This window comes from Dipodomys ordii, unplaced genomic scaffold (assembly GCF_000151885.1).
Source record: "Dipodomys ordii isolate 6190 unplaced genomic scaffold, Dord_2.0 Scaffold3, whole genome shotgun sequence".
Classification (NCBI taxonomy): Eukaryota; Metazoa; Chordata; class Mammalia; order Rodentia; family Heteromyidae; genus Dipodomys; species Dipodomys ordii.
In genome coordinates this window covers 6,003,737-6,015,773 of record NW_012267219.1, presented here as the reverse complement: position 1 = coordinate 6,015,773, position 12,037 = coordinate 6,003,737, and the positions used below count along the sequence as shown (strand labels likewise).

Genomic DNA, 12,037 nt, shown 5'->3' with positions numbered 1-12,037 from the left:
GGAAGGAAGGAAGGAAGGAAGGAAGAAAGGAAGGAAGGAAGGAAGGAAGGAAGGAAAGAGTGCTATTTTAGCTGGGCACTGGTAGCTCATGTTTGCAATCCCAGCTACTCAGGAGGCTGAAATCTGAGGACTGTAATTCAAAGCCAGCCCAGTCAGGAAAGTCTCATGAGATTCTTATGTCCAATTAACCGCCAGAAAACTGGAAGTGGCACTATGGCTCAAAGTGGTAGAGCCTTAGGCAAAATATCTCAGGGACAGCACCTAAGCCCTGAGTTCAAGCCCCAAGATCATTAAAAAAAATATATTTTTCCCTCAGTAAGTAGGCATCCCTAACAGATCTATAGTTGTTGTTGTTTTCCTCTACCAGAGCTGAGGACAGAACTAAGGGCCTTGCACTAACCAGGCAGGCACTCTTCCGCTGAGCTAAACTCCTAGCCCCCAGATCTAAATTCTAATTCTGGGTTTATTTCCTTTCATTTCATTTTCTTAAAATGAGTCATAACACTTTATCACATTAGTTATACAGAACTATTTTAAAGCTTTCTGTACTTAAAACTTAAATTAGACATAAAATTCTAAAATAAAAAATCTACACAAAAATGTACTCCATAATAGAAAGTACTTTTATCCACTGAAATACCTGGAAGAGCATGTATGCATCTTTAGCACAAGGTTTCAGGGTGCTGACCGACCTCCTGTTACTATTCCCTTGGACCAGCACTGGTTGCTCTATAGTATCTGCAATCAGGATAGAACATGTTTGAGTTCATAGTGGCTTACACACACACAAGTTATTTAAAACATATACTTGCTGAAATGTTTATAAACGCTAATTATAATTTCAGAACATCAGCCCCAAAGGAAACAGTAAATTTTATACAAAATGTGATAAAAGCCACTTATTTGCTTACATGCACTTAACAAGCCTAGTATCTTTGAATGAGAATCAAAAGTCTTATATGTTAATGTCCAATAGGAAACTAATCTTTGAAATTATAAAACAGCCATAAAATATAATCCAACTATTAGAACCTAAACTATGTAGATAAATGAGAATAACATAAAAACCTCTTAATACAATGCTTGGCTAGAGACAAAATGCAGTATTAGCTTTATAAATGTGGTGTTATCATTTCTATATGAAATTTTGCACACTCAGAAACATATCTAAAAAGTAAGTATTATTTTTGGTAGTACTAGTGGTTTGACCTCAGGGTTTCACATGTGATACCACTGAGCCATGCTTCTAGCCCTGTTTTTCACTGGTATTTAGCTAAAGTCTTGCTTCAGGCCTGGGCACACACTTGGCCTGAGATTTGCATACTTTTAATCTTTCTATCACTACTGGGATCACAGGAGTTCAAAACTGCATCCAGTTTCCCTTTCACAGAGTCAGAGTCTAGTGGTTTTTACTGCCCAGGCTGGCTTGGCACTGTGATCGTCCCAATCTTAGTCTTCTTTATAGTTATGACTGAACCACCAGCCTCCAGCCAATAATTTACTTCTTAGGGTGATATGAATTAAAATGAGATGGTGCATGTGAAAACACCAAGCACTTCACTGCTTTACCTCGATGCCGTTCATCTTCAGCAACCATTCTCTCAAAGACAACAGTGACAACCTGTCGAACTGTAGCAGCAGCTGTGTTATTTGTAATATTATCTTTTGTGAAGTGTAGTCGAAAACAAAGAACAATTGCCTGGAAAAACAAGTCTGATTAGTGTGAAGTGAGACTGAAGAATGTGGCTACTAACTTCATCTTGTGTGATCTCTAATAATTTGTGCTAGGTTGTTTTACCCTGATACGAAAATCTCATGCTTTTTCACAAAACTACAAGTACACTCAAATTTTAAGGTAATTCCAACTCTTAATACATAGCTAGCTACACATAAAATGAGCTAAAGTAATTTGAAATATATACTTTTAAAATCTAGATCTTTGAATGTGCACGTAATAATATGTCATACTTTATACTTCCCCAGAATGACTTGCTTTGCAAGTAAGTCTGTTGTATTATCAAATTATTTGGAGAAATACTGTAAAAGTTGCTAAGAATGGGCTGGGAAGGTGACTCAGTGGTAGAGCGCTTGCCTTGCACGCATGAGGCCCTGGGTTCGATTCCTCAGCACCACATAAGCAAAAAGAAAAAAGCCGGAAGTGGCGCCGGGGCTCAAGTGGTAGAGCGCTAGCCTTGAGCTGAAGAGCTGAGGGACAGTGCCCAGGCCCAGAGTTCAGGCCCCACTACTGGACCCCCCCAAAAAAAAGTTGCTAAGAATATAAATAAATCAGAATATGATGTTTTAAAGGGGAATCATTCCTTTTTCTCTTTAAATTAACTTTATTAAGATATATTTTCAATCAATAAATTGTATCCCTTACAAATGTATAATCTGGTGAATTCTGATTTATATATACATCAGCCCATGAAACTGCTCACAATTAAGATTCAGAACATTTCATCACTCCCAAAGTTTCCCCACCTATGTGATTCATTTCTTCCCAATCTAGGCCACAGTAACTATGTGGTTTTTTTTGTTTTGTTTTTTGTTTTTTTTGTCAGTTGTGGGGCTTGAATTCTGGGCCTGGATGCTGTCCCTCAGCTATTAAGCTCAAGGCTAGCGCTCTACCACTTGAGCCAGAGTGCCACTTCCAGCTTTTTCTGTTTAAGTGGTGCTGAGGAATCGAACCCAGGGCCTCATGCATGTGAGGCAACCACCCTACCACTGAGCCACCTTCCCAGCCCTGTGTTTTTCACTATAGATAACCCAGCATCATCTACAATGTTATAAGCACATATTAATCCAGAGTAAGACTTCTGGGGTCCAGCCTCTTGTACTTTGTAAAATTCACATGTTGTGCAGTATATCCGTAATTTGTTCCCTTTTATTACTGAGGAAATGTCATGGTTTGAGGATACCACACTTTGCTTAACTATTTAACTATTGATGGACATTTGAGTCATTTTCAGTTCAGGCCTAATGTGACTAAAGATGCTATGAACATTCACATGTAAGTTTCTTTGAGGTCATGTTTTCATTCACACTGGGTAAATACTTAGGAGTGAAATAGCTGAGCCACAGGTAATATAGGTTCAACTCTTTAGGAAACTGCCTGTTTCCAAACTGGAGTTACAATTTTGTAATACTGCCAAGACTATTTTCTAAGTTCAGAACTATTCCACTCTTAACAGTACTTGATATGGTCAGTCTTTAAATTTAAACTACTGCAGTGGATAGGTAATGATAATTTCTTGTGATTTTTACTTCACTGTATTAATGTTATGATTCTGACATGCTTTTCAACTGTTTGCCATATGAATATCTTCCTTTGCTAAAATTGTCTATGGGTTTCCACACATGTCCTTTGTCAGGTGTACATTTACATTTTTATCCATTAAGTGACTTCTTTTATGGTTCATGGATTTTTGTACCCTATTAAATCTTTGTCTATCTCAAAATCATGTAGATCTTCTCCTATGTGCAGTTCTAAACTTTCACAGTTTGAAAATCAGTTATTTTTCCCCACAGTGGTACTGGAGATAACCCAGGTTCTTATGCTTGCTAGGTAGAATCTCTACTGCTTTTTTGCAATCTCCTTTTGCATTTGGATATTATCAAGGTAGGGTCTTGATTTATGCCCAGGCCAGCTTGTTCTGGGATCCTTGTACTTCCCTATGTCACTAGGGTAATAAGTGGAAACTACTGTGCCCAGTCACTGACCAAGATGGGAGTCTCCTGCACTCATTATGTCCAGGTTAACTTGGAACCAACTGCAATCTCCTGAGCTCTGCCTCCTAAGAAACTAAGATTACAGGCTTGAGACACCAAGCCTGGTTGAACGTACATTAAAATTTTAAGGGTACCATTGTTACTCTTAAATCTCAACAAAAAGACATATTGGTTATACAGCTTACAGTTTTATATTATTTCTTTATACTTGATTATAATTCCTAAATATCTCATTTTTATTTAGCTAACATATTGAAATAAAACCTTAATCAGTTTTTATTTCTCCCTAAATAGGAGAAGGGAGAATTATCATAGGGAATTCAACATACCCAAGGCAATACCACACAACATATTTTTTCCTCTTACTTCCTCTTCCTCTATTCCTACTTTTCTACTTCAGCAGCAACAGTCACTGAGTCCTGCTTAAACACCCTAACAAGACTTCAGCTCTAATCTGCAGAAAATAAGGAACAGATGGTTATTTTAGTACACTGCTGATCAACACAACATCTATAGGGAAGTTGCTTGTGGTTCCAATTGTACGTACAATGCTAGTCTCTTTCAGCCAGCTTTTTCCAAATGCTGTCTCAAAGCAAACATGTTTCCTACCTTAGAAAGTGCCTCATCATGAACTACTGTATTGGTTGTTAAAAGAACAAGAACTGTTTGAAGTAGCTTCAGTTCTTCAAGACTATTTTCCATTAGCTGCCAAAGCATATTAATTATATTTCCAGCGGCAGTCTGCAAAATAATTAATTATTGTCAAAATTAAATCTAGGTGTTTGGGTCTTATAAAATAAAAGGTATAAAAATCTTACCTCACCAAGAATTTTGTGATCATAGTAACAAAACATATATTTTTAAATTTATCATTGAAGCATATCTCTGAACTAATTTGAGACTAATTTTCCCCTCTAATAGAGAGGAAATTTCTTTATATCAAATAGCAATATGTGGGCCTTAACCACCCACTCAAAATCAAAGCTCTTTTCTTTAGGAACATTGAGCTTTTACATCTAGATAAGAACAGTGGCACACTCTAACTATGAGTTTACTATTTCTTAGTACTTCATCAGCAACACAAAATGTTAACAAAATGTAACCGAGGTTAGTAACCCATTCCTTACCATGCTAGACCAAGGGTAAGAAAACTACTTCTACTATAATATTCCATGGAGTATGAAATTAAGGTAAAACCATAAAAAGCAAAATGTATGCTCATGGTCATATATTTTTTGTTTACTATCATCAGTTTAGATACGAACAACACATTTAACTTAATCATCAACATGTCACTTCAGAAAACTCTAGAAGTCATTCTTAACCCTCCTTTCATAAATACTTATGATTTATATTAACTATTGAGTGATATTGAAAATTTGCTTGATTCTAAAATTACCTACTCTTATTACTAAACTGACTTCTTAGATTACAAGAGACTTGACAAAGTGTACTTATCTTTTATTCATTATTTGTGTTTAGTGAAGATACACTGACAATACTTTAAGCTGTTGTCTTCAAGCACATTACTACTCATAATATGTCTTATATTAAAGATCAGATGTTTCTTTCTTCCAAGCGAAACCTACTGATTTGCCTAAAGACATTCAACTCAGATAAACTCATTGTATTACCTCAGACACCACTTCATGTGACATAAGTCTCTGAATGGCGGCCAAACACAGCTGAGTGATCTTCGGTTCTTTGGTTCCACAACCCATTAGGAAAGGCTGTACAACTTCTGAGCTGTTCTCTTTCAATGCTTTATTCAGAACACATATAAGATAACTGAATATATTTAACTCACACATATGAACATATTTAATATAATTATAACCAATGACAATTATAACCAATGATAATCTAAATAAAATCAATTTATGCAAAATAATACCAAAATAAAAATCAAGTAAGAATTAAAATACTTCAGGTAGAGAATATAGACTATTTACTCTACCCATTTACACCTTTCCCATGCCTTCCACCCAACATTCTGTTTTTTGGCTCTTCTCCATCTTTTGCTACAAACTTTTTAAAGCCAAAGATTCTCCCAAGTTCAGAGAACACTATTCCTTTATGTTGTTTAAGAAGACAGGAAACACGAATTCATACTCTGGAGCAAGAAAAGTCATTAAAAACAGAATACACATCATTCCCACCACACTTGTGAGAAAGTATTCAGAAATGCCTTACAATTTTATTCTGTCTTAAATTTGTGTGTCTCTAATTTCTTCTTCAAGAAATGTATTTTGTAATAAACAATAGCATTCTTCCCATTACTAAAAGAATATTTTTAAGTTACTGGATATACATTTGTCATTTCAAACTTTAACTGAACTTTTCCTACCAAGTCACAAGTTTTGAAGTGGCAACAAAAATGTAACAGGTTAAAAAAATGTACAAACTAAATCACACACATTAAATTTATAAAATAAAATTAAATCAATATATACTTACTGAAAAGATATACAAAGATGAATAAGACATATTTGTCATCTTCAGAGAATTTGAAAATATAACAAGAACTTCTAAGAGAATACTAAACTTCAGAACTAGATATTGGTTTTCAAGGCTACAAAATTCATCAATTGTGTTTTAAGGCAAGATATGCATGTAACTCCACGTCTTGGAGAATTTTTCAAGAGAAATCGACAGAAACGCATCCAGAATCACCATTAAAAGTGTAAAGCCAATGTTAACATTAATTTTACTATTTAAATCCCACTTTTCTTTTCCTAATGTATTCTTTTTTTGGAGGGGTGGTGGGGAGGGCTGGTCTCAGGGCTTGAACTCAGGGCCTAGGCACTGTCCCTGAGCCTCTTTGTGCTCAAGGCTAGGACTCTACCACTTGAGCTATAGCATCACTTCCAGCTTTTTTTGAGTAGTTCATTGGTGATTAGAATCTCATGGACTTTTCTGCTCAGGCTGGCTTCGAATCATGATCCTCAGATCTCAGCCTCCTGAGTAGCTAGTAGTATTTCAGGTGTGAGCCATCAGCCTCTAGCCCAGTGTATTCTTTATAGTATGGTAAAGTAAGTTTCTAACTTCCTACAGTATTCTCTACAAAGTTGCTCATTATACCAGCATAAATGACTACTTTAGGATGTGAAGGGTAAACAAAGGAGGAGGCTGCAATGCTTGGTAAGAAATGTACGCATTATCCTGCCCATGTAATTGTAACTCCTCTGTACAGCATGTTCACAAATAAAATAAAATTTTAAAAAAATGACTACTTTAGCAAAGTTAATATATGGCAAATATGTCTGGAAAACAGGTTCCCCTGCTTTGCTTTCTTCTGTGTGAACATTTTTTTAAGGGGGGGGCAGTCCTGGGGCTCAAACTCCGGACTTGGGTGCTGTCCTTGAGCTCTTATTTGCTCAAGGCTAGCACTGTACCATTTGAGGCACAGTGCCACTTCTGGCTTTTCCTGTGATTAATTGGAGATGAGAATCTCACAGACTTTCCTGCCAGGTTTGGCTTCAAACTGCAGTCCTCAGATCTCAGCCTCCTGAGTAGATAGGATTACAGGCATGAGCCACCAGTGTCCAGCTATGCAAACATTTTTATTTAAATCTAGAAACACAAATTTCTATAACAATGTCTCAAAATACTGATGTGACCATAAAAATAATTTAATAAGGCAATAAATTATCCTATCATCCTCATTTCTGCCAGAATCAATGAAGTTGGAGGGTACCCCTATCTCTGATGAGCATTCCTGATTATTAAACGTTAAAGAAAATTAAAAGTTCTTCTTAGTAACAAGATGCATTTATCATTCATGTGATATCAATATATACTCTCATTTGAGCATCACAATAATCTCATTTCATATAAGGTGCAATTTGTAGCTGTGAGCAGATGGTAAAGCCAGAATTTGAAACCAATTCTTCAAGTTCTTGGTTTACTATTCTTCCTATAACAAACACTGTGATGTCACTCTTTAAGAAATATCCTGATGAGGGGCTGGGAAGGTGGCTCAGTGGTAGAGCGCTTGCCTTGCATGCTCGAGGTCCTGGGTTCGATTCCTCAGCACCACATAACCAAAAAGAAAAAATCCAGAAGTGGAGCTGTGGCTCAAGTGGTAGAACGCTAGCCTTGAGCTGAAGAGCTGAGGGACAGCACCCAGACCCAGAGTTCAGGCCCCATGACCGGACCCCCCCCACCAAAAAAATATCCTGATGATAATGGAAGCTAAAAGAGGACTCAAAAATCTACAATTTAAGCTAGGTGCTGGTGGCTAATACCTGTAATCCTAGCTACTCAGGACGCTAAGATCTGAGGATCTCGGTTTAAAGCCAGCCCGGGCAGGAAGAGGCTGTGAGGCTCTTACCTCCAAGAAACCACTAGAAAACCGGAAATGGCTCTGTGGCTCATGTGGTAGAGCGCTCACCTTGAGCTAAAGAGTGCAGGGACAGCGCCCAGGCCCAGAGTTCAAGGCCCACAACTGACCAAAAAAAAAAAAAACCTACAACCTATAAAGTCGTCTGTTCAAAGTTTCGAGGAATTATGGAAAGGTTATAAAAGGAAAAATAGTATATTTATTTTCTTAAGCCAAAGATGTCAGTGATTTTAAGATATCTCTGAAATATATTTTAAAAAAAAAGAGATAAATGCCAACTAAGCAATGACTCAAGGATCTGTCATCACCTAACATTTTCCTCCAACTTTTATCCTCTAGACCATAAGCCCATTTGGGATATATCATTTCGACAAAGACTACTTTGCCTTTGAGATTTCTTCTAAGATAATGACGTATCCTGCCTAGGTGAGATTTTCATTAGTAATTAAATTCAACTTACTTGATGTCAACAGCTCATCCAACTTAACTGATGTGATAGTAACATGAACAATTATGAACAAATTCACACACAGCAAAAAGAAAACCAGACTAGCATCTGGGTCTACAGTGACTGCCTTCAAGCCATCAATTTTAAGATGTAAACCAAATGAAGGGATGTTACAGGTTAAAAAAAATACAACTGTACACTTTAAAATCTGTGAAATGAGTCATAGTGAAATGCTTTGTACCTTCTTATTACAGTCAAGTCAATCAAGCTGAAATAAATTTAAGATAGTACTTAAAATAATCTTTTAAATCTTTAACATCAAACACATCATCTCTTCCCACTTTTCTCCTCCAATTTACATGAGAATATAATGATCAAAAGGAAGTTTTATATAAAATCCATAATTATCAGTACAATAATTTACTTATTCTACATTTTTCCAAGCAATTAAAAAATTATATGTATTGTTTCTTGAACACAGCTCAGTCACTGAAAAAAATACCATAAGAAAGAAAATATCACTGATTTTTTTAAAAATAGGAACAATTGTCCTAGGAAGTGGAAATAAATCTGACTTTTCTATTATATACAGAGATAGGCACTCTCTATCTACAATAATTGTGATACACTACTTAATGTAAATACTTCCTGTGGTAGAGATTGTGAAGTCAAATGCTGTGCAGCAATCTAAAGACATTGGACCTTAATTATTTTATGTATCATTCCAGAACAAAAAGAGAAAAGGATTGAGTGTTTCTCATTAAAACTTTCTAATTAAAACTTGTATTTCCATTAAAATATAAAATAGGTCTTGGAAAGAAAAACTGTTTATCTCCTACTTAAGTGCCTTACTAAATATAACTCTGTGTGTGTGTGTGTGTGTGTGAAACTGTTTATCTCCTACTTAAGTGCCTTACTAAATATAACTGTGTGTGTGTGTGTGCTTGTTTGTATGCGTGTGCATGTGTGTGCCAGTCTTGGGGCTTGAACTCAGGCCTGGCACTGTCCCTGGGCTTTTTGGCTCAAAGCTAGTACTCTTTTTTTTTTTTTTTGTCGGTTGTGGGGCTTGAACTCTGGGCCTGAGTGCTGTCCCTCAGCTCTTCAGCTCAAGGCGAGTGCTCTACCACTTGAGCTACAGCGCCACTTCCGGTTTTCTGGTGGTTTATTGGAGATAAGAGTCTCACGGTCTCTCCTGCCTGGGCTGGCTTTGAACCGAGATCCTCAGATCTCAGCCTCCTGAGTGGCTAGGATTACAGGCGTGAGCCACCAGCGCCCGGCAAAGCTAGTACTCTTATCACTGAGCAACAGCTCCACTTCTGGTTGTTGTTGATTAATTAGAGATAAGATCTCATGGACTTTCTTGCCCAGGCTGACTTCAAATTGCAATTTTCAGATATCAGTATCTGGTGTAGTTAGGATTACAGGTGTGAGCCACCACTGATGCCTGGCATCGTTAACCAGTATTTAATAGAGTAACACTGTGTGATTGCTATATATTGTATTTCTAAATTATATAACTGTGAGGTCAAATGATGCACTTTCACACACCTGAAAGAGGTCCAGCATGTCCCCATATCCTAGGGGTTTCCTTGCTCTGAGCAGTTTCACTGCATAATTGCAGTTTTTATCCTGGAAAAAAAGAATTAAACTAGGATACCCCACTAGAGATTGTATTAACAGGAGCTAATAAAAGTTGTATAGTGATAAATTTTAGCAGTCATTAATTACAAATTTTAATTCTTGTTAAAGAAATGAAATGTGACTTAGACATTATTTCTACCTTCAAAATGCTTAAAATCTCTAGCTCTGGGAACACTGATGTTTCTAATATCATTAAAGAATTTTTTAATGTGTTTAAAAGGACTGAAAAGATATTTAAGTGATTCAAGAGCAAGATGACAAAATGTATATGGTTTTGTATTAAATACACATTACAGGAAAGGGTAGAACAATTCAACAAATGACAATGGTTCAATTAGTAATTTTGCAGAAAAAAAATCTAAGTCTTCACCTCAATCCATATATTATCAAAAAAGAAAAATATCAAGCTATAGGAAAACTAGACAAAATGACTAGACTGTCTTCAGAGCGAACAGCTACATCCTAAACATAAGGCAACAAAAGCATTCATAGAAATTACTTGGGTTATATAAAAATACATCTAGATTAAAAATTTTTTTAAGATAGATGACTTGGTAAAAACAATATAAACATGATTGGAAATTAATTCATTTCTCTTTATAAATAGCCCAAACAATTTGAGAAGGGAAATATACAAATATGAAGAAATAAATGTAAAATACAAAAAGAAAGTAAATGCGGACTGGGAAGGTGGCTCAGTGGTAGAGCGCTTCCTTTGCATGCCTGAGGCCCTGGGTTCGATTCCTCAGCACCACATAAGCAGAAAATAAAAAAAGCTGGAAGTGGTACTGTGGCTCAAGTGGTAGAGTGCTTGCCTTGAGCTGAAGAGCTGAGGGACAGCGCCCAGGCCCAGAGTTCAGGCTCCACAACTGGACCCCAAAAAAAGAAAAGAAATGCATAAAGAGAAGTTTGTTCAGTATCAAAAAGAATTGTCAATTGGTGACGCAGTGGTAGAGTGCTTGCCTTGTATGCATAAGACCCTGGGTTCGATTCCTCAGCACCACATAAGCAGAAAAAGCCAGAAGTGGCGCTAAGGCTCAAGTGGTAGAATGCTAGCCTTTAGCTAAAGAGCTGAGGGACAGCACCTAGGCCCAGAGTTCAGGCTCCATGACTGACCAAAAAAAATTTTTTTTTTCAAATAAACAGATAAGTTTTCCTGTTTGATTAACAGTTTTTTTTAAATTAACAATCATGGCAATGGTGTATAAAAACTTACTGTTGGTAATGATACACACTTTTACAATTTCTGCAAATTAAATCTGGTAATATATTCTAAGAACTTTAAACACATTCATAGCTTTATAATTTTATTTCTATAAATTTATTACGAAGAAATAATCTGAAATGCTAAAATATATCTAAGATAAAGGAATTACAATCTTCTATTTTTTTTTTTTTTGTGTCCGGCCATGGAGCCTGAACTCTGGGCCTATGCACTGTCCCTCAGCTCTTCTGCTCAAGGCTAGCGCTCTACCACTTGAGCCTCAGCGCCACTTCCGGCTTTTTTTCTTTTTGCTTATGTGGTGATGGGGAATCAAACCCAGGGCCTCATACATGCAAGACAAGTGCTCTAGCACTGAACCACCTTCCCAGCCCCTAGGAATTACAATCTTCTTGCTGAAATAATGTATACAACTAAAAACACCTAGACATGTCATCAAATACTTACAGCGTAATAAAAGAAGATGCAAATTAAAATTTAAAAAAGAAAAACTCTAAAAGAAAAAATGCACTATAAAAACAAATGAATATTATTCTGTATACAAATTGTAATCTCTTTGACCTCACAGATCAATGTGTGAACATTAAGCCTGTGTCTTCTTGCCTGCCTAACCAAAATATCCTCCTCAATGGTGGCGTACTTCATTATCTCCTCC

General features: G+C 36.5%; 1 protein-coding gene across 2 annotated transcripts in view; it reads right to left on the bottom strand.

Annotated features, from left to right (window-relative positions):
• Nucleotides 1–5,487, bottom strand: part of Mon2 (MON2 homolog (S. cerevisiae)) — a 68,426-nt gene extending 62,939 nt beyond the window's left edge. For both annotated transcript variants that reach the window (XM_013021868.1, XM_013021876.1), the window contains exons 1-4: nt 5,364–5,487; nt 4,339–4,470; nt 1,570–1,699; nt 641–738 (exon numbers count right to left, since the gene is read on the bottom strand). In XM_013021868.1, the coding sequence (XP_012877322.1) occupies nt 641–738; nt 1,570–1,699; nt 4,339–4,470; nt 5,364–5,450 (447 nt within the window). In that variant the 5' untranslated portion in view covers nt 5,451–5,487. The remainder of the gene's footprint in view (nt 1–640; nt 739–1,569; nt 1,700–4,338; nt 4,471–5,363) is intronic.
• Nucleotides 5,488–12,037: the final 6,550 nt, after the last annotated feature.